We start from the raw sequence: 23,189 nt of genomic DNA, 5'->3' as shown, positions 1-23,189 counted from the left end.
TCTATATTACTGTGTTGTTTTCTTTTTCCTTTCAAGCAATGAGTACTTAGACTCACCCATCAGATCTATTGTTTTCTTTTGTCTTTCCTAACTATTTCATTTGCTGCTTTTAGTCTTATCACCTCTTTCCTCATACTTCCCTTAGGTTTGTTTTATAGTTATCTTGCTAAACTGAATTATAAACATAATTATTTTTATTTCTTTAAAAATAATATAAGCATTTAAGGCTATGAATTTACCACTGCTGACCCTCAATACAGCTTTAGACATCTGGACAAACTTTTAGGAAATATTTATCTTTCTCACTTTTATTTTCTAAAAAACAATTATAATGTGTAATTGTCACCTTGATTTAATCATTGGCCAAACATTTAAGAGACAGCCCAAGTGGTTAATTTTTTTTTTTTTTTTTTTTTGCGGTACGCGGGCCTCTCACTGCTGTGGCCTCTCCCGTTGCGGAGCACAGGCTCCGGACGCGCAGGCTCAGAGGCCATGGCTCACGGGCCCAGCCGCTCTGCGGCATGTGGGATCCTCCCAGACCAGGGCACGAACCCGTGTCCCCTGCATCGGCAGGCGGACTCTCAAGCACTGCGCCACCAGGGAAGCCCCCAAGTGGTTAATTTTTGAAGTTGTTTAAAATATTAATAATAATTTCCAGTTTACCACATGGTAGTTTCAGAATATCACATGGTCCGTACAATTCCTATTTGGGAGACTTTAAGATTTCTTCTTGGTATAACACAGGATCAACAGTTAAAAAGTATTTAAAGTATATATCAATACATACACACAGATATGTTTTAAGGTGTAATATCAATATGCATTAATTCAATCTAAATAGCTGTATTACTCAAAAATCTATTTATTTCTTATTTAAGCAAAAAGCCTGAAGCAATATGCAGGAATCTCTAAAATAAATTTTCTGTACAGTTTTCCAGTACTTCTGATAATTTTTTTGTTCACATTTAAATGTTTTGCCAAAATAAAATATTTTTTTTAAAAATATACAAATCAAGTGGACAGATTGAGAAATTGTCATAAACTCTCCCACGTAACCAGAACATGGGACACCCCGTCCCCATCCCGCCCCCGTCTGGTCACGGCCCCACTTTCCTCAAAGGGAGCCACCTGTTCTGGCTTCTGCCCTCTGAGATGAGCTCTGCTCATTCCCTTTTCTCCTTGTATGAATGGAATCACACAGCCTGTGCTCATCTGTGGTCCTGGGCCTTTGCTCAGTAGTGTGGCTTCAAGGTTCTGTAGACTGCTGTGTGAGGGTTGTTCATTTTCACTGCTGTATAGTACTCCATTCAGGGGTACCTCACAATTTATTCATCCTTTCTACTGGTGATGGTCATTTGAGGAGTTTTAATTTGGGGGCGATCACAGAAAGTGCTGTTACAAATATTCTAGCGTGTTTTTTGCAGGAACCAGAAGTATACATTTCTGTTGGAATGCATCCAGGAGTAAAACTGCTGGATCTTGGGGTATTTTGCATCACATGTTGACCTTATAATGTTTAACATATAAATGCATATGTAATATTCAATAGTAACTGCACTTTTTATTTAATATAGAGAAATTTTACCTTTTGGACACATTTATTGCATTTTGCCTCAAATTCTCCTTTTTACTAAAAATTAAATTGTATGCCATTTGGTTATTTTCTGTTTGTTTGTCTGATAAAATTTTGCCCATCTTTATCACTTTTATATTATTTTGTTTCAGGTGTATCTGTTAAACACCTCCTAAGTGGATTTTAAAAAACATTTACATTTACGGGTTTGCTTTATCTAACTTCTGTAAACACATTTAAGCTGGACTTTTTTTTAAAATAACTCTTTTAGGATTTCTTTTGATTATTGTCCTTCTCTATGTGAGTTATGTTACATAACTTATGTTTCAATAATTATTTCTGCAGTTGCATTTACCTTTATAGCTCATATGTTTAAAAACCGCCCAAACTCATTCCTTGTATCTTGGGCCTCCACATTCCTGCGTGGGTTCTGAATCTGCCCCTTCAGCATTGGCTCCTCTCTGCCTGCTCCAGGTTCCTGGCCCAGGGACCTGACCGGCAGATTCAGGGCAACGGTGACAAAGGAAACCAGCGTGTGGTGGGTTGAGGGAGGAATGCATGGTGCACAAGACAGGAAGCAACTAGTCCTGCCCCGAGAAACCCAGCTGCTGTTACAAGAGGGACAATCCCACCCTGATTTATGTGATCAATACGTGAAAATAAGAGACTATGGCTATTTTAAGTGATTCTTAAGTACTCACTGCCTCTGTGCGACTCTCTAGAAATGAGCTATGCATGTGCAAAAAAGAGGAAACACATGCATTAGGTCTATCTTCCCTGTTCAGTGAACCCAAGGAAGAAAAGAGTGTCTTCCAGCCCTGGGAGTCTTGCAAACACCACACATTCCCACTGTCCTCCTCCTGGCCCAGCCCTGAGCCAGCCGGCGCACCGCAATGAAGAGCAGCCCCCGCTCGCTGCAACTAGAGAAAGCCCGCATGCAGCAACGAAGACCCAACACAGCCATAAATAAGTAAATAAATTTATTAAAAAGAAAAGAAAACCTTGTCTAACTGGCTTCCACTTACTGGTAACACCGTAATGCCCGCTCCACCCACACTAATTCATTTATTCCTCACATACATCTTTTTCTCCTCATTTTACAGGTGAGGCTCAGGGAGCTTGAGCAGTTCACTCAGTGTTGTACAGTTAGGATGCAGAGGAAATGGGATTTGAAGAGTGATGTCTCATTCAGTTGCCCACATCCTTCATCACTGCTCCCCCAGTATTCTAGGGCGTCCATCCTCCAGGCCTCAGGACGGTGGGGCGAGCTCCCCCTGGAGGTCAAGGTGCAGGATCACGGGGAGGGGATGCGGGTGGAGGACGAGAGACAGGGCTACAGGTGTCAGTGCGTTTATTCACAGCCCACCGCATCCCGCACTATTTAGAGTCTGAAATGTCAGGGAAGGGCAACACTGGGAGAAAACCGGGCACAGGTGTGGCAGACCTGAGGGAGGGGACCAGGGACCACACACAGGGTGTAGCCGGGTGCTTAGGACCTCCCCGTGGGGAGAAGAGGGAGAGAGGGGGAAAAGGGTCCTCGGGCAGATGACGGCCTAGGGGGATGGCGTGCGGAGGAGATTAGGGCTCAGGGGCCCTTTCCGAAGGCTGAGGACCACGTCCAGAGAAACCGTGGGGCTCCTCCTGGAAAGGGCGATGCCCGCCTCCTTCCTGGTGTCAGGAAGCTAGGGGGACAGAGGTCAATTCCCGAGCTTTGAGTTCAAGAGATCTAAAGTCAAGAAAAGCCCTTAAAGAGGATACACACTCAGGGAAACTCAAGGCCAAACCAAGGGAAGCATAAGTGAAAACTCCTAAATCGTGTCATTCCAAGGGCTGCCTGTATTACCCAGGAAAGAAGCAGGTCCTCACCTGACCCCAGGCCCTGCACAGCCGGCCTCCCCTCTGCTGCCACCGGATGCCACGGCCTCCTCCCCCTCGAGCTCTCCCCACAAAGGAGACGCCCCCCACCGCCTCCCCACTCCCTAGATACCCCCCTCCTCTAAGCTGCTATTCCAGTGTCACGACCTCCTGAGACAGGCCGTGCCCCTCCCCACCGCATCACGCGCCCTACTCTTCTCCACAGCATTGACCCCCTAACTATTCATATTTTGCACGTTTCTCTTGCCCGTTAGAATATTACTGCCTTCTGACAGAAATTTATTCACGTCACTGCTATTTTCTCTGAGCCTAGAACAGTGCTGTCATTATCATGCAATAACTATTTGGTCAATATCTGTTAAATGAATGAAATGTATTTCCTGAGAAGTCTGCATTGAATACTGCGGTGACTGGAGCTGGTACGACGCTGCTTTCCCGCTGGCGCTGCTGGGATTCTGAGGCACCGTGAGGACAGGATGATGCTCCTGAATGACCCCTGGCTCAGCTCCCAAGCAGCACTGCAGCCTGGACAGAGCCCAGGCGAGGCATCTCATTTGCGGCATCTGTACGGGCAAAGAGCACTCCTCAACCTTCCACGTAAGAAAGGCCAGCTGAAGGGTGAGACTGGTTACAGGCTCTTCTTACAACAACAGCCTAAATCAAAACATAATTCTGCCACCGGATCCTTCCTTCTAAAGAACCGGGATCATGAATAAATAGCACAAGTCCTTACGTTCCTGACCTTCTGGTCTGGGTAACCTGTCCCATGGAAGCAAGACAACAATAGTTACACCAGGGGCCAATTCCAGAACCAAAAACCATTGGTGTCCCAGGACAAGCAATTTTTAAGTAATGGACAATAGTGCTGTTTAACAACCAGCAATGAACAGGGATCTGCTAAGAGTCTTACCAAGAAGATTCAAGAAGAATGGACAGAACATTGACCATAAATACATGCTGGAAGGACTTAAGAGTCCTCTTCATCTAACTCTTCATTTTATTGATGAGGAAAGTGAGACCTGGTATTTTAAGTGACATGTCAAAGGCAAGACAACTAATAATGAAGCCAAAGCTCGAGCCCAGGTCTCCTGACCTGCAATTTACAGAGATCAAGACCTGCAGAGAGCTGCTCTGAGGCCCATTGATGCTTTGCAGGCTGCCGGGCACTGGGCAGGAGAAAGCACCAGCATCAGCAGGCAATGAGGGCCGGACCACCGGAACCAGGGAAGCCTGAGTGGGTTTCGCCATCATTCTGAGAGACTGATTCAGGCAGCGCTCACAAGGCAGAACAGGGACTTGTCCAGACTCCGGGCCTCCCAATGGTAGAGACTGAGAAAAGCCACCACTGACTGGGACCTGCCCTCTGGTTCTGCACACAGAGGGGCCAGTTATGAAAACCATCCTAACACTGCATGACCACCAAGCATCCTGGGTCAGACACTGTACACCACTGACCACCAGACGTGAGGACAATCACGGTTACGCCTACTTCAGGTTCCCCCAATTCGGTTTTCAAAAGACACATCGAAACTCACCTCACATTGACCGTACCTTAGATGCCAGAAGTCCTGGACTCTCATTCAGCTCATTACAATTAAAGTTAAAATATCCTTTCTGGCCAAAGAATACAAATTAGACTCCCTAATATTTATAACAGGACATCAGATCTGCTACTTGGTCGTCAATCACATGCTAAAGCACACAGAGAACTCTTGGGTCTATAGTGTGGACGAGCAGTACCTCAAGCATGTGTCAAAGAGCTCATATTGCTCAAATTATGGCTGAGAGGAACTGTTTTCAGCATAGACTGAGGAAAGAGAGATCACGGGAAGCAACCAATCTGTACCACCCTGGCCAAGCTCCCAGCAGACTTGTCTTCAAAAAGCCCATGGCTCCCACAGCACCTAATGCAGCCCAGGCATTCGAGATGGGGTTAATCACCTCTGTCACTGTCTCACTCCCCCTGTCTGTCTCTCAACAGCTAACATGATAGAAAAACACATTGTTTATTTCGCTCCTATTTTTCTCTCAATGTCACTAACTACATAATATTTCACTGAGTAATATTCTATGACTAACATAATGACCCCCGTACGTTATGTCTTTACCATTCTTTGTTACTAGTTTCTAGCGGTACCTCACTCTTGGCAGGCACTTAATTAGTTTTTCTCTGAACTCTCACCTTCCTTATGCCAGTAGAATCTGTCTACAGGAAAGAGTACAATGCCATTTAAAATATAGTAATTCTTTGTTTGCCTAGAACAAGTTAACAGTTAATGTTGCAATTAAATAAAAGATTTATTTATACTGTTAAATTTTGCTAATGTAATTTTAGCTTTATAAATTATGAAGTAAACTTAAGTAGTTATTTGGTATCAGAACATAGCTTGCTAAATATTTCTCTGTGCTCCTCAAACATCTAGAATATTTGCTAATAAGTATGTCCAGCCAACTGATTCTGGGGAATCTAAAGAAACAAACTGCTGTTATTCCTACAAAGTACATTCCAACATCTCCCAAATTATCAATCATTATGGCTTTATTTCTGAAAATAAACTTGCATTTAGCATTTGTTCACAACAAGTTTGAGTGCTAGACTTCCAACTTAAAATGTAGAACACTTAGCTCTGCTCACTTCTAATGCCACCAAAGCATCAATAAAGGCATTCTTAAATGAACATTTATCAACAGAGAAAATACTGAATTAATTTTGATACAACACATCGCGGAATATTATGTAGGCTTTATAAAGAATTAGAACTATATAACAAATGAGTTGGAAGAGACTTGCCATGAGACATAGTTGAGCAACATAAAAAAAGATGGAAAAAGATGTACATAATATAAGCCCATTTTTATAGCACAAGCAATAATCTAAAAAAAGACATGGGTTCATGAACATACGAGTGTCTGAGTGTGCATATGTGTGTGTATATGCAATGATATGGGAATTAGCAAAATATGCATAGCATAGAATGGCTAATTGTTCATTTCCCTCTTGGGAAAATAGCTGAACTACATTTCCTTTACTCCCATGCATTTGAATGCAGTTATGTAACAGTTCTGGCCAATGCATGTGGGTAGAAATGATTGTAACAAGCTACTTCTGAGTTTGGTGCCAAACCCCTCTCATGTGTAACCATCAGTCCTCTTTCCAATCTCAGGTCAGACAGAAAGATTCCCAAGGACCTGGGGGAGCCCCAATCCCAGAGTAATTAAATGGAACAGAACTAACCCCTATCAACCATTACTGTACTATGCCAGGAGCTCCTGTACTATGACAGGAGCAAGAAATCAATTTTCTTAATGTGTTAAGGCACTAAAATTTATGAAGTGGTTTGATATGCTAGTTAGCTCATGGTAATTAACACGGAGGGATTACCACCAATTGCTATGGGGTTGGCCAAAAAATTCGCTAGGGTTTTTGTAACGTCTTACAGAAAAACCGAACAGAGGTTTTGGCCAACCCAATACCTACTTGGGGAGAGTAACTCGGGTGGAAGGAGAAATGAACATAAAAAGAAAGTATAAATAAAATGTAGGTTATACAAAAAAATTTAATAAAACTAATACAAGGACATAAAGTCACAATGACAACAGGTAAAAAGCCAAAAGCAGATGAGAACTGTCAACAAAAATTTCTGTAAGTGTGAAAAGGAAATAAGTGAATGAAAACTGATTTAACATTCAGTAACTAAGAATGAAAAACATAAATCTGTTACAGAGAAATGCCAGTAGGGAGCAAGTTAATTTACATTATAGAACCCTGGAAAGCTGATTAAAGACACGAATGCTAAGACCTGAAACCTTAAAACTCCTAGAAGAAAACACAGGCAGTAAGCTCCTTGACATTGGTCCTGGTGATGATTTTCTGGATTTGATACAAAAAGCAAAGGCAACGAAAGCAAAAATAAATGAGTGGGACTATATCAAACTAAAATGCTTATGCACAGCAAAGAAAACTATCAACAAAATGAGAAGACAACCTACTGAATGAGAGAAAATGTTTGCAAATCATTTATCTGATAAGGGGTTAATATCTAAAAATATATAGAGAACTCATACAACTCAACAGCAAAAAAACAAATTTTAAGATCTTCACAGAAAATTTGTGCCCATATTTTGAGAGATCTGGTCTTGTTCCTTTTTTTTTTCTTTCTTTTTAATGTCTGAATTTTCTAATATTGTTGTTGGAAGAAAAAAACTATAAAACTATGTGGACAGTAATCTAGAAGTATTTACCTAATGCTTAAAAATTATTTCCAGGGACTTCCCTGGTGGCACAGTGGTTAAGAATCCGCCTGCCAATGCAGGAGACACGGGTTTGAGCCCTGGTCCGGGAAGATCCCACGTGCCGCCCACCTGAGGCGCAGAAACAATAACATAAAACAGTATGGCACCTTGTATCAAATGGCCACAGAAAGCTGTCCCGCAGTTAGCAAACTATGCAAGTTAATTCTTTTTCTGCTTTGGAAGGCTTTTTGCTATTGCATTAAAATGCATTTACTGTAGAACACAATATTTACAAGAAAAAGAGAGCCTTGCTAGGTCAGGAACCCAATTTATTTCCGTGGCCCATCAATTCCCAGAGCCCTGCAGACCACAAGAAACTCTGAATAAAGAGCTCCTGTAGGTCTGCTTAGTCAGTCACCTGCCCAATCAAGTAAGCAGCAATTCTAAAGAGCCTTACCCCTCCCCAGCCCCAGCCCCACAGCACTGGTTAAGGCCCACGTTCCTTATTTTCACGTACAGTGAATCTCCCTAGTGGTCGTCCCAGCCTCCTTTCTAATCTGGCCTACTATTGCCAAATAAATGCTCAACCATAGTTACATCAGAGATTTGACTATAAACTCCTCACTCCAGCTTTTAAAGATCTTTCATAAAATGGCCTTGATCTACCCATCTTACTAATTCCTCATAAATATCCCAAAACTGAAGTGAAATACATTTTGGACTCCTGCCTTCCAGAACCGTAAGATAGGAAACCTGTGCTGCTTTAAGCCACAGACTTCATGGTAATTTGTTATGGGGCAGTACACCTTCATATAATCTTCTCAGTGAAGCACGTCTTTCCCTTTCTGGCCAGGTGTTACCTCTGACTAATTTCACTGCTATCATCTATAATAATATTTATAAACTCACCAAACAGGCCCCAGTAGACTGTCAGCTCCTCGAGGTCAAGAAAGGCTGCTCACCAGCCTTTCCATCCCATCCTCCCCCGACTAAGGTCCTACATAATGATAGTAACAGGTTATAAAAACTGAATAAATAAATCATGGGGAGCACAAGTCAAACTAATAAATATAGAAGGAATAATGAAATTAGAAAAGCACCATTTGGCGAATATCACATTAGTAACCAATTCGTCTCATGAACATCAACAGATGCTAAAAACCAGCAGGTGACAGTTTGATGAGGAACAGAGTACTTCCATAATCTCAAGTCACTCTCCAACAAATACATCTTAACCACAAAAGGAAAAGGAGTAATTTTCCAGTGGAGAAGCTTGCCACACACCACTGTAATCAAGTGACCGAGGTCAATGTCGACAGCAAAGGGGCCGTGAAATCGTGCACCACCTGAGCGGATGCCGTGAGAACTGAGCAATGCTTCTGGGACACTCCTCCCCAGGTGCAGAACCCACATCCACTACATCAGACAAGCCCAAGGTGAGAAGCATGTTACAAAACAACCGGCCTGTACTCCACCAAAGTGTCAAGTTCTTAAGAGTCAAGGCCAAGACTGAAGAACCACTGCAGACTGAGGGACACTAAAGAGACATGAAAAGTAAGCACAACCTGTGAGCCTGGATTAAATCTGTTTTTCTGTTTGCGTATTTGTTTTTTTCATAAAGGACATTATTGGGTGACGGGCAAAGCGTGCATCTTGGCAACTTAATCTCAAATGTTTTGGCAAAGGAGGAGGATTTTTTTGTTGTTGTTATTGTGACTCTTCTGAATCTTAAAAATTATTTCATATTTTAAATAAAGTAAAAACATTTACAAATCACTAATCAGTGTGAGCCTAATGTTCTATGTCACTTCTCACCTCCTCTTCCCCCTCCCCCAACCCCTACCCTGCAGCCCAGCAGGCTGCTCATAACACTGATAATTCCTAAATTTGCCAGGAACTTCCTGCCATCTTACTTTCGTGCATACTGTTCCTTCTACAGAATATTCTCTTCCACCCCATTTCTCACATCCTTCAAAGACTAATGCAAACACTGCTTCCAGTGTGAAGACACCCATGTATGAGGTTAGGATTGACCTCTCCCTCTCCTGTGTTCCTGAAAGCTTTCCTTCCATTACCATCAGAAGCCCATGTGCATCAGACCTCACGCAGGGTGGTGAAAGAGAAAGGGCAAGGGAGTTCTAGAGACCAGCTAACAGGGCGTGCTCCCAAACCCCCAGCCCGCCACGTGAGAGGTCCAGGGCCCGTGACCTGACCTCTCTATACCTCAGTTCTTCAACTATGAAACTGAAATCACTGACAAAAGCTTACAAAGTTGCCACGAAAACAGATAAATGTGTGACACTGAAATGGAGCAGGACCTTGGGCAGGTCCTTGCCCCCCCATGTCCTCAGCCTGCCTTTTGTCTGTGGCAAAGCTCTAGGCAAAGAATAAGTTTAATCAGAGAAGTGAGAAAATGCAGAAGCAGAGGAAAACAGTTAAAGGAGACCAAATAGGGCTTCCCTGGTGGCGCAGTGGTTGAGAGTCCGCCTGCCGATGCAGGGGACACGGGTTTGTGCCCCGGTCCGGAAGGATCCCACATGCCGCGGAGCGGCTGGGCCCGTGAGCCATGGCTGCTGAGCCTGTGCGTCCGGAGCCCGTGCTCCGCAACGGGAGAGGCCACAGCGGTGAGAGGCCCGCATACCGCAAAAAAAAAAAGGAGACCAAATAATAATAGCTTAGTCATTAAGCACAGTCAAGGACCTTCAGTTCCTCCTTAAGGGCTATAGATAATATTCTGAGCCATCTCCTGTGAGCTGTTTTGCAGATACTGAAGTCCCACCCGGTGGAGGAGGATGACGACATGATGACCAAACTGAACCTGTGACATAATCTGCTCCGCTTCACACAATTCCGAGAACTGGCCTCAAAGAAATGGGAACAAAGCTTGGAACTAAAGATTAACTGTACTAAAAACAACCAAGATGATGCTGATCAGACCACCACATGACTGATTTCAAGATGCCTGTCAGAGCTGACTGTGCTGCCCTGCTCCCTCCCTCTGCCTATACAGCCCCAAAACCCCCTTTTAAAAGCCCCTGCCCCTGAACAGCCATCAGGAGTTGGTTCTCGGACAGGAGTCCACCCTCTCCCCCGGTTGCTGGCCTCCAAAATAAAGCAAGCTTTCCTTTCCTACCAACACCTGTCTCTTGAGAATTGGCTTTTGAGCGGCGAGCAGCCAGACCTGGGTTCGCTAACAACATCATGTTGGGCATTCAAGAAAAATGAGACCCAAGATGAGATTCTACTTCACAGTCACTATGATGATATAAACAAAACACAGACAGCAAGTGTGGAGGAACGTGGAGGAACTGTAACCCTCACACACTACTGATGGGTATTAAAACAGAGCAGCTCCTGTGGTGAAGAGTCAGTAAGTAATTACTCACTAACTACTCAATAAGGCAAACGTAGACTTACTATATGACCCAGCAATTTCACTCCTAAGTATATATACGCAAGAGAACTGAAAACATGTTCAAGCAAAAACTCATACACAAATATTCACAGCAGCAGTATCTGAAAAAGTCAAAAAGTGAAAACAACCCAAATGCCCATCAACTGACGAATGAATAAACAAATTGTGGTTTACCTACACAATGAATATTATTTGAAACTAAAAAGAAACAATGTACTCATACATGCTGCACCGTGGATGAACTCTAAAATCATTATGCTGAGTGAAAGAAGCCAGACACAAAAGGCCACATATCATATGATTCTATTTACATGAAATATTCAGAAGAGGCAAGACAAAGAGTAGATTAATGGTGTCCAAATGCTGCAGGGAATGGAGGGTGGGGATAACAGCTAAGTGGCTCAGGGTTTCTTTCTGGGGTGACGGAAACTTTCTAAAATTGATCGTGGTGATGGTTACACAACTCTGTAAATATGTTAAAAAAAAAAAACACTGAATCTTACACTTTAAATGGATGAACTGTATAGTATGTGAATTAGATCTCAATAAAGTTTTTACAAAAATATAAATAGATCCCTTCCTTCAGGGCAAGAACTGTGTTTTATTCTTACTTGGCTCTCCACCTTCTGTAAACACAGAAGTCACTGTGGAGATGATGTTTGCTGAACTGAATCTGAGTTCAGTTGACAGCAGATTTGGAGAGGATCTCAGTGCAGGACACCACCCCTCAGGGGGACGTGGTCCCGCTGTCAGTCAACAGGGTCCGCAGGGCTCCCCGTCCACCTGCCCAGATTGAGCGGGAAGCTCGCTGGGGTGGAGGCTCCTGTCGCTGACTACAGAACAGACTTTCACACATACAAGACTGTTGAAAAAAACCACTGTTTTAACTGGTAAACAAGTCACTCTGAGCAATAAAGTGTACTGGAAACTTCGTATACATACAAGGCAATCAGAGTTACTTTTAAAATAGCAATACCATTCAAAAGAACTAGAAAAGAAAAAAAGGTAACTTTTAGCTAACAATCTATTAATGTTCTTCAACAGACCAATCTAATTTTTAATTGTACAGAGTTGGCTGTACGATGTACTACCTAAAACTATGCTACTAGGAGATCTTACTTCAACAAAAGGATCAGATTTGCCCCTATTTGTTAGGAGGTGACTGTTAACTGGACATGGCCTGTCCATCACCAGATGAAGATCAGAACCTCACTATGAAGCCCGGCAAGCCGTCTGGACAGGGACTTTTCCTCCTCAAACGTAACATCTGTATTATCAGGGTTTTCTATGCACCTACCTAACACTTTTTTGTCATTTTGTGACTTTGACTAAAATCCCAGCAGATTGCATCTTCTGAAGGAATTTTTTAGTCCTTGTAGAAAGATACTGAGTAGAATATGTAACACCTTGGATTAAACTTACATCAGCAAAATAACACCTTTACAATTTATAGGTCACATGTTTCAAAAACTAATCTTTTTTCCTCTTTCTCTGAAGAAGTTCTTTTATCGGGAATCTATGAGAATGTGAGTGCACACCAGGGGTAACTGTACAGATCAGCACATGCTGTTCCACTTTCAAGAGGCTTAATCGCTCTCAGAAGTACAATTACACACACACACACGCACACACACACAAGCTATGACGAATATAGCAAATACATTTTTTCTGATATGTAATTACAACCATAAAATAAAATTTAACGTAAAAATCTATAGGCATAAGTGATGTGTAAAACACAAATTCACTTTAAGTAAAATAACTACAGCTAACAAATTGTGGAGCCAAATTACTAACAGAAACAAATCATCCAAACAATGTTAATTTCTTATCTTTTCCTATAAACTCTGAATATACATATACAGATATAAAATCTATATGACAGATAATATATATAAAATACAATACATAACATATATGTGTATTTCAAGCAGTTCTAGCTCCAGCCTTGTCGTAGGGGAGAGAATATCTAAAGATGATGTGGGTTGGTAGGCTTTTCTTTTAAAATCTCATGTTTAATTCCCATTTGTGAACTATCTGAGTGCACAGCATTCTATTATCCTGCCTCAGGCCTCCTTCTACCCCATGGCCTCAAGCCTTTCCTCTCTTGTGCATCTAACCAGGGACTAACATCTCTGGTGCACTCGTGCTTTCCCACAAACCTAGAGGTCAGCAGGATCACGACTCATCACGAGCTTTAAGCAATTTCGTTTATTGCTCAGCTTTAACTGCCTTCACCCAATTGTTACTCACAGCTCCTTTGCATATATTTTCATTACACTCCACTCTCTTGATCATACCTTGATTAAGTGGCTAATCTGCTTGAATTTTCATTTTACATTTACTTCCCAAACCAAATGGGAAGCTTCCTGGCATTCAGTGAAGGCCACTGTGCAGGGCCAACACCCTGCAGCACCATAAGAGGGGACCCCTTTCTAACATGGTTGAGTCCCCACTGAAGACGAGTAATCATATGATGGATTAAGGTTTTAAATAACCAAACTTCTTGACTTACTGTTCATCCTGTTTTTCCTTAGCACTCAGAGCAGCTTTAGATACTCTAATAGGAATAAAAACATTTTAAAAGAGTAGATGACTTTGGGACTTCCCTGGTGGCGCAGTGGATAAGACTCCACGCTCCCAATGCAGGCAGCCTGGGTTTGACCCTTGGTCAGGGAACTAGATCCCACATGTATGCTGCAACTAAGAGTTCACATGCCACAACTAAGGAGCCCTGGAACCGCAACTAAGGAGCCTTCCTGCCACAACTAAGACCTGGTGCAACCAAATAAATAAATAATTTTTTTTTTAAAGCAATGCATTAAAAAAAAAGGGTAGATGACTTTATGAGTACGGACACAAAATTCCTCAATAAAATATTAGCTAACCAAGTAGTGCAGCAACATGTAAGAAAAAATATATTTATACACACACACACACACACACACACACACACACACACACGAGATTTATCCCAAGAAGACAAGATTGTTTCAACATATAGAAAGTAATAAATATAATAAAACCATATTAATAGAATAAAGGACGACCCTTTCATGATAAAACAACTAGGAATAGAAGAGACCTTCCTCACTCTGATAAAGGGCATCCACGAAAAGCTCACAGCAAACATCATGTTTAATGTGCAAAGACGAAGTGTTCCCCTAGGATCAGGAACAAGAAAAGCATATCTGATCCTGCCACTATTGTTCAGCATGCACTGGGAGGTCTAGACAGAGGATTCAGGAAAGAAAGAAAATGTATTCAGATCGGAAAGGAAGAAGTGAAAGTATCTTTACTTATAGATGACATAATTTTGCATATAGAAAATCCTAAGTAACACACACACACACACACACACACACACATTAGAGCAAATAAATGAATTCAGAGTATAAGGTCATTGCACAAAAATCAATTGTATTTCTACCAAGTAGCAATGAACAATCCAAAGATAAAATTAACAAAACAATTCCACTTACAGCATTGAAAAGAACAGACCAAAGACATGACAAGAAAACAACAAATACCCCTTATGAATACAGACACAAAAGTTCTTAACAGAACTGTAGCAAACTGAACTCAACAGCACATTAGAAGGATTATACACCATGAAACAAAGGGGAAGAAAGTCCCACACAACCTTCTCAATAGATGCAGAAAAAGCAGAAAAAGCACTGGACAGAATTCAACACCCTTTTATGATGAAAACGCTCAGAAAACTAGGAGTAAAAGGGAGCTTCCTTAACATGATATGGGGCATTTATGAAAAACCCACAGCTAATATCATACTTGATAGTGAGAGACCGAAATATTTTCACCCTAAGATTAGGAAAAAGACAAGAATGCCTACTTTTACTGCTACATTCAATACTGTACTGGAAGTCCTAGCTAGCATAATTAGGCAAGACACAAAATTAAAGGCATTCAAATTAGAAATATGAATTTTTTGGAACTTTACTATTTTGATAGACTACACAATTCTATATGAAAAAATCCCATAGCATCCACACAAAAAAACCTACTAGAGCTAATAAACAAATTCAGCAAAATTGCAGACTGTGAAATCATTTGTGTTTCTTTATGCCAGAAATAAAAAAAATTCCAAAAATAAATAAATAAAACAATTCCATTTACAACAGCATCCAAAAGAATAAAATACCAATAAATTTAACCAAGGAGGTAAAAGACCTGTACACCCAAAACTAAAAAATACTGCTGACAGAAATGAAAGAAGGTCTAAGTAAGTGAAAAGACATCCCATGTTCATGGATTAGAAAACTTAATACTGTTAAGATGGCAACACTCCCTAAAGAAGTCTACATTGAACATAACCCTTACCAAAATCCCAATAGTCATTTCTCCAGAAATGGAAAAGCCAATCCTCAAATTCATAAAGAACTGCAAGGGGCCGCGAACAGCCAAAGCAATCTTGAAAAAGAAGAACAAAGTTGGAGGGTTCACATTTCCAGATTTCAAAACAGACTAAAAAGCTACAGTGGTCAAAACAGTATGGTAGGGGGCTTCCCTGGTGGCGCGGTGGTTGAGGGTCCGCCTACCGATGCAGGGGACACGGGTTCGTGCCCCAGTCCGGAAGGATCCCACGTGCCACGGAGCGGCTGGGCCTGTGAGCCATGGCCGCTGGGCCTGCACGTCCGGAGCCTGTGCTCCACAGCGGGAGGGGCCGCGACAGTGAGAGGCCCGCGTACCGCAAAAAACAAAAACAAAAACAAAAAACAGCATGGTAAATATTAGCTAATGCAATAAGACAAGAAAAGGAAATAAACAATATATTGACTGGGAAGAAAGAAACATAACTTTGTTCACAGAGGTGTAGAATATCTAAAAGCATCAACAAAAAAACTCCAAGAACCAATAAGTGATTATAACAAGGTTGCAGGATACAAGGTTACATATAAAATTCAACTGCTTTCCTATATACCAGCAATGAACAAGTGAAATTTGAAATTAAAAACACAATACCATATACATTAGCACTCAAAATAACAGAATAGTTATAAAATCTAGCAAAATATATGTAAGATCTATATGAGAAAAACCACAAAATGTCACTGAAATAAATCAAAGAACTAAATAAATGGAGAGATATTCCATTTCTGTAATGAGAAAACAGATAAATAACAAGAAAGTCCCTATGTCAGTGTTTAGCTGAGCCACTAAGTTGGCTTGGTGAAGGGGTCTGGCAAGTCTAGGCCCTCATTATTAATTCTCACTTCTTAGGTTTCTACATTTCTTACACTTAACTCCAAAGTTAAGTATATTTAATAACCTAATGGTCAATTAATGAATTAACATTGGTAATAAGTTAAATTACATAGGTGGAAATAGCTAGTTTTAAAAGTCAGTTCACAGTGATTGCACTCATTTCGTTGGATAAAAAAATAGCACTAATATGTCTTTATAAACACAGTCCATTTGCATTATGAGGAAGGATGTGCAGATTTCAGACATCTGGGTCCCTTGATGGTCCACAGAATCTTGCACGATATTTTTATCATACATTTTGTATTGAAATGTGGTTTCCATAAACAAAAATAAGAATGGGCATTGCCACTCACACAGAGATGACTTCAAAGAGAACCCAGCCAGTCCACTCACCTTGGGGTGCTATCAGAGTTCTTCCATGCTCCTGACACCAACCAACTGGCTGAACATAAGGACTATTGACGTCACACCTGCAAAAACAGGATTCTATTTTAGATCCCATATTAACACCAGAGAAAGAATCCAAGAGTAATGTTCATTCTAGATATTAAGAGATGACACGGAAAATACTACGGCATAGCTAAAATATTTTATAGCCTAAGAGAAACAGAAGTAATTTTAGTTCTCTATTTTGTAAGCTGAGTGGCCAAACTTCTCCTTTACTTAACCTTCTTGAAATTTAAAAGTATTTCTTTAAAAAGTGTTTGACTAGGACCTGAACTGCCAGTGATCTCTCCAGAGAGTGAACATTTTAATAAACCCCTTCTACCACTTCTTGCTAGCAGCAAGGGAAAATATTAATAGGCCAGTCCAAATTTTAATAAGACAGACCAGACTCCACATGCCTACAATTTCCTCCCTCTCCTTTTCAGGAACCCAGACTATACTACCTAAGACACATACAGCAATTAATCCATGCTCTTCTTCTTAGTTCAAAAAAGAAAACAGCCCCCCTCCTCCCACTGTGCACATGAAGAATCACAGCCTCAGGCGGGGACTTGTCAATTATTCAGGATATGCTCTTAAGAGATGCCACAAAAATTATTTTTGCCGTGCCCTCTTCCATATTTCAGGTTTTCACCCAGAAAATCCTTTTAACTCGTGCAATGTTAGTTTAATGGCATCGTGAGCATACATTTTCTCTGTTCACAGGCTTTCAAATAATTCACTCCATTCTCCCTGAATCTTCCGTTTTAAAAATATGACAGTCTGAGTCCAACATTTTTCAGGAAAAAATAATACTGCAAGTTCTTAACTTCCTCTTTACAGAAATGCTTCCCTTACAAACTAGACACAATATAGTGGACTGCCCTGAACTGGTCACATTATTTCAGATGAGGCCTCATTAGGCAACCTCTCAGAGATGAAAAAAAACTTTCTCGGTTCTTTAATTCAACAGTTCACGAGGAAAAGAAGGTAGTGACAAGCCAGCCACTAGGTTCCTCACGTTCATTACTAGAAGAACAGCAAGAACAGTGACAGTCATGGAATGAACATAAATTCTTAACGGCAGACACGAACACACAAAAATACAACGCAGATTGGTGTCTCACCAGTAATCGTAACTATCATCCCAATCGTCAAAATGCACTAGCAGGCGATCTCCAACAATATCTGCTACGGTTGCCACACATACCAAGGAAGGGTTCTTCCTGTCGACAGCCTCCAGCTTCATTCCAACCTGAAATTCCTTAGGCACTGGCCCATTCTAACACGGGGAAGAGGCACAAAGAGAAACAGGACACCAAACAGGACTGAGCCACTGTCAAAACTTCTGTCATGTTTAGCATCAGAAAAGTCTACAGCGTATCAACACTTAAACTGCAGAATGAAGCCAGCCAGTAAAAATATTCCAACAGACTGTTACCAAGTGTACGTTCATAAAAAAGCAATCCCAGGAAACGAGCTTTTACTCTGTGCTTTTCTCTTTTGTTGTGCAGGTAGGTTTTATTTCCCCTTTCATCATCATTTTCCCTCTTCAGTTCATAGAATAATCTGTATTAATTTTAAAATACACTGTTTACTGAACACAGTAATATCAAATAATTTTCTCTGGTCCCCGTAGGCTTTAGATGGGTGGTATATTTCCAAATACCACTATTTGGAAAAGTTTTAAAGATATGCTCTTTAGCACTAAAATTACCACTTATACTTTGATCAAGTGGTGAAATTAGTGGCTTTCTCAACATTTAAGGAATACATGCGCTTATCCATAAATAAATCATAGTTGAAAAAAAAACCAAATGCTTTTTTTAGTACCTGCACATATTTTTTAGTATTAAAAATACTAAGGGCTATGATTTATAATAACATGACAATGATAAAGCCCCACTTTTCCTGTAGCTATGATTAGCCAGGCCTGGGATTTAGAAAATATACACACAATATCCAGGGACTAGAAGAGGGTTTTTTTCCCTACTTCTTTACTATCTATACTGGACCCTCATTTTTGGTTTCCTTTAGCACATTACTTTTCTTAAAGCATTTTCACATTTCTCTAACTCTCTTCCTTGATACGAGTCTATGAAACATGTTGAACAGTTGTAGAACACTGATTCAAGAGCAGGACACTGAAGCCTGGGGAAGGGGGCGGGGGGTGGGGACTGTCCTCAGGGGACACAGCCAGCAGGTGGTGGGGCCTCCCTAGCTCCAGGCTTCCCACCCCTCCACGGTGTGTGGCCTCACCTGGGGCCCAGAGGACGCGGGGCTGCGACTTTTTCTCCTTCTCTCCTGAACACCTGTTAGGCTGCTGGGACACAGAGGGTGAGTGTGCTCCACCCAAATCCTCACACACCCTTCGAATCTATATGAACCGTCACCCTCTTTTTCATTACACATAAATACAACTGGACCAGGTATAGTCAAAGTCCACCTGGCATATCAGCAGATCTCAAAACATCAAACTAAATTTAAATGACTAACTCACTAGAAGCAAAAAGAAACACCTTCTAAAAGGCATTTTAAATTTTAGCCAGCTTTACATGTAAATGTTTCTACTCTCTCCATCTAATTATTTAATTGTATGTTTAAAAGAAAAACAAATATGCCCATAGGAAACTGACAAATGTAGTGAGAAAAGTCATAGGAAGCTAAGGATTCTTAAAAGATTAAAATAGAACAGAATACATAGTGAATTTTAAGAAATTTAAGTTGAAGTAAAAATCTGATTTATACTATGGAAGAAAATACTTACAGAATTTCTGTTTCTGAATAATTTCTTGGGAGCATTTTGCAATTTGCAGGCCTTCAAGTAATCCATCCAAACAAATTTATCTTTTCTATAACCTAAAAAAAAAGTACGGATTATTCAAAATACCCACAAGATGTAACCATGTGCATAATAAGTGTATCAATACTATTCTTACTCAGTTTTCTGCCATAAATTCAACGTCCTTTAGCAGACACAAAAGATTTATATTAAAATCTCTAAACTGTTTCAGTGTTGTTTTAATGTATGGAATTCCAAACTGTTGAGTTTGATTTCCCACCATGCTTGTCATTCCCTACAAAGTTTAAAACTCATTCAAATATGGAATCAGTACCCTGGTGGCCTGACAGGAGTCTCATCTCCTGCGTCCCTCAGGCCTCCTGAAGCAGTCACGTCCCCGAGGCCAGCCAGCGTGGGCCTGATGGTAAGCAGCCCCGGGGGAGCCAGACACTGCAGGGGCGACAGAACCGTCCCCCAGGCCACGTGGCAGTTCCAGCTTTCTGCCCTTGTCTTTACAGGCTTCCCAATAAAATGCCTGACCCTCCCGTCCATGTGCCCTAAAGCAGCTCGTGTGGGGCTGGCCCAAATAACCAGGCTCAGGAAATACTCAGATTGAGTGTCACAGAATAGACGTCAAACTCCTTGCACTGGCCTTCAAGGCCGCGGCGACACCTCTCACTTATCTCCTCCCTCCTGGCCCTTGCCTCTCCGCTCGCTCCAGCGCTCCTGTGATTACTGGTCTGCCACACCCGCTGCTGGGCTCTGACACGTGCTCCTCCGCAGGGAGCCAGCTGGCTGTCTCTGTCGTGCATCCGTCCAGGCATCTGTCAGATGTCACACCCCAGGCCTGTCTTCACCTTACTTATTGCAAGGGCAGCCCTGGGACCCCACTCAGCGCTCCACGCCTGTCACCGCTAGACACACACCTTTCTCTCTGTTTATCCTCCTTCTCCCCTCTGGAATGAAAGCCCCGTGAAGACGGAGACGGTTTCCTTTATTCACTGCTCTGTCTCCAGGGCCTGCACACAGGAAAGGCTCCACGAACACCTACCACCCACGGGGTGAATGAGCCTGGGGCCTGTTCCAACCTCCCTGAAACCCAGCAATCTCAGGGGATCCTGCTGCCAGCCTCAGGGGTGGATCCCAGAGGACACCCTGAGCTGCTTCCTAAGAGTAAAATGACTATACAGTGACTCCAGAAGTTGCCACGGTCAGCCAGGAGTCTAACACCCAAGCAGGAGACCTTATATATACAAATTTGCTGGTCAAGGAAACAGGCCCACTGGCATCTCAACCTATGAATCCTCACCTCACTAGCAGACAGCAGGCAAGAAAGGTTTCAGTCATGTCTGCCAGACCCAGTTCCTCTCCCACATAACAAAAGACAAAGATGAGACTTTTAATCCCCATCGAAAGAAAACAGTGAATTTTTCACTTTCATAGTTCCCTGCGTTCCACGATTTCTGCTTGAAACAAATGATATACAGTGAATCAAGTTTCCTCGCTGTACAGCATCACTGATTAAGTGAAATATTTTATTTCAACTGTAATTTAAACATTCGTTTCTTCATTCCTTATAAAGTTTAATAGACTTTATGTGAGATAAAATGCTCTCAGGAGATTTTACTTCTGCCCTATGCACCTCAGAGTATTTGACCTAAACGGTCCTGGATGTTTTTCTGTAAAGACATTTATTTATTTCTAACAGTGATATCCTTGTAGTCTTACTGCTTTTTGTGGATCAAGCTTTCATTTTGAAAATCAATTCACACCGGGCTCTCTTGTTAGTATTTCCTTAAAAAGCTGACTGTCTTTTCCTCCTGACTTACCCTTAGGGGTGTGTAATTCATGTTTGGTCTTTTCACACCACCCTACTGGATGAATGTCAGGGGAACCAGCATTAGTCCAAAAATCATAGCAGCTTAAATAACCGTCAAAATGAAGTCTGAGACGGTAACCACACACCTGCAAAATGGAATGTTTACAATCGTTCATTAAGAGTCATGCATTTGAAGTGTACACAAAATTAACAAAATATTCATTTATTCTGTCAACACCATCAATATATATGAACCAATCCTTACATCCAAATGTCTTAAAGAACAAATTCATAGATGAATCTGGATAAGACAAATGCTGACAAACTAGACACTATCTTTCAAGTACCAAAAATTTTTCTGCAAAAAAACTATCCTTTTACTCAGTCTAGGAATCTGAGGTCAATTTACATAACCATTAATCGACAAGGTTGTTTATTTGTTCATTCAATACCTAGCAAATATTCCTTTCAGAAACCCCATCTCCTGCTGTCTGGCTTGGATTCATACCCCAAAACAGTGTAACCTAAAGTACACAGCAAAAACCAAAATGGGTATGACCTTACTTAACCTAACATATGGACCCAGCATACTCAACAAAGAAAAACAGTCTGTGAAACACATCTCCTAGTCATGCTATACAAGTTCAATAACTATAATCATTCAGTAAATTAAGTGAATAGTGTTTTCTATGTTTGATGTTATTCGAAATACTGAGGTCTTTTATCAATTTAATAACATAAAATGTTTAGTAAATATTATATAAGCCGTTTACTTTATCAATGGCTCCTCACCCTATATAATTTTCATAAAATTCATGTATTTATATAAATATGTAATTCATAAGCATGGATTTTTTCATATACATTTCTCATTAGTTCAGATAAAACTTGAATAATTGTCTCTTTTAACAGACAAAAGCAACATTGTGGGATTCACTGATTTTTATCAACCTCAGGTGAAAACTATTTACCAATTAAATCAAGAGTTACCACTAGTAATGAGAAACTTAGAAAATTAATCTTCAGACAAGGAAAAAATTTCATTAAAGAACATACTTCACTCATCACTGAATAAAATAAATCCATAATGTACTTGGACTTGTTTATAACACAAAGTACTGAAATTCGTCATTCTCTAGAAAATTCTCTCCTGTCACTGCAATTAGCCCAAGACAGTAACACTATGTCTTACCTCAGCTACAGAAAGCACACAAAACACAGATGGATGACGGGGGTCAATGCCTTCTAATCTCATTCCAACCTGAAAACCATTTTCACGCTCCGGAAAGGACTGGTCCTACGAAATTTCATGATATAATATTAATCACTGAAATATCTTCACAGTTTGATGTTAAAACACTTGGTGTCTCTATGCACACAATCATACACATTTGGAAGCTCAATAATATAACCGAAGAAAGAAGCCTGCTCTTGGAGACTTTGCCCTCAAAGGCGGCTTGATCGGTTGTACGTTCTTTGAAATAGTTCATCTGCCAAACTTTATGTCCTGTGAACCCCCCCACCTACTCCTTTTGCCCATTTTCCCTTAATGATCTGAAGGAGCTCTTCCTGTACTCTGGACACAATACTTTGTTGATTTTAATGGTTACTTACTCCCAATCTGTGACTTACTTGGCTTTTCACGTTGTTTATGATGACTGTGGAGAATTTTATTTTAACGTAATAAAATATATCAGCTATTTCCTGTACAGTTGGCACATCTAGCCCATGAAATCCCTTGCAACACTGAAGTTACATAAATATTCTCCTACTGTTATTTTATTTTTTAACATCTTTATTGGAGTATAATTGCTTTACAATGGTCTGTTAGTTTCTGCTT

At 41.0% G+C, this 23,189-nt stretch overlaps 1 protein-coding gene across 2 annotated transcripts in view; it reads right to left on the bottom strand.

Annotated features, from left to right (window-relative positions):
• L3MBTL4 (L3MBTL histone methyl-lysine binding protein 4) overlaps positions 1 to 23,189 on the bottom strand; it is a 300,018-nt gene that overhangs the window by 209,447 nt on the left and 67,382 nt on the right. For both annotated transcript variants that reach the window (XM_027088566.1, XM_027088565.1), the window contains exons 4-8: positions 22,542 to 22,646; positions 21,360 to 21,495; positions 19,516 to 19,607; positions 17,876 to 18,030; positions 16,716 to 16,792 (exon numbers count right to left, since the gene is read on the bottom strand). In XM_027088566.1, coding sequence (XP_026944367.1) covers positions 16,716 to 16,792; positions 17,876 to 18,030; positions 19,516 to 19,607; positions 21,360 to 21,495; positions 22,542 to 22,646 — 565 coding nt within the window. The remainder of the gene's footprint in view (positions 1 to 16,715; positions 16,793 to 17,875; positions 18,031 to 19,515; positions 19,608 to 21,359; positions 21,496 to 22,541; positions 22,647 to 23,189) is intronic.

This window comes from Aethalodelphis obliquidens, unplaced genomic scaffold, assembly GCF_003676395.1.
Source record: "Aethalodelphis obliquidens isolate GAN/ISIS:26980383/991018 unplaced genomic scaffold, ASM367639v1 scaffold63, whole genome shotgun sequence".
NCBI classification, from domain to species: Eukaryota; Metazoa; Chordata; class Mammalia; order Artiodactyla; family Delphinidae; genus Aethalodelphis; species Aethalodelphis obliquidens.
This window is presented reverse-complemented; position numbering and strand designations above follow the sequence as displayed.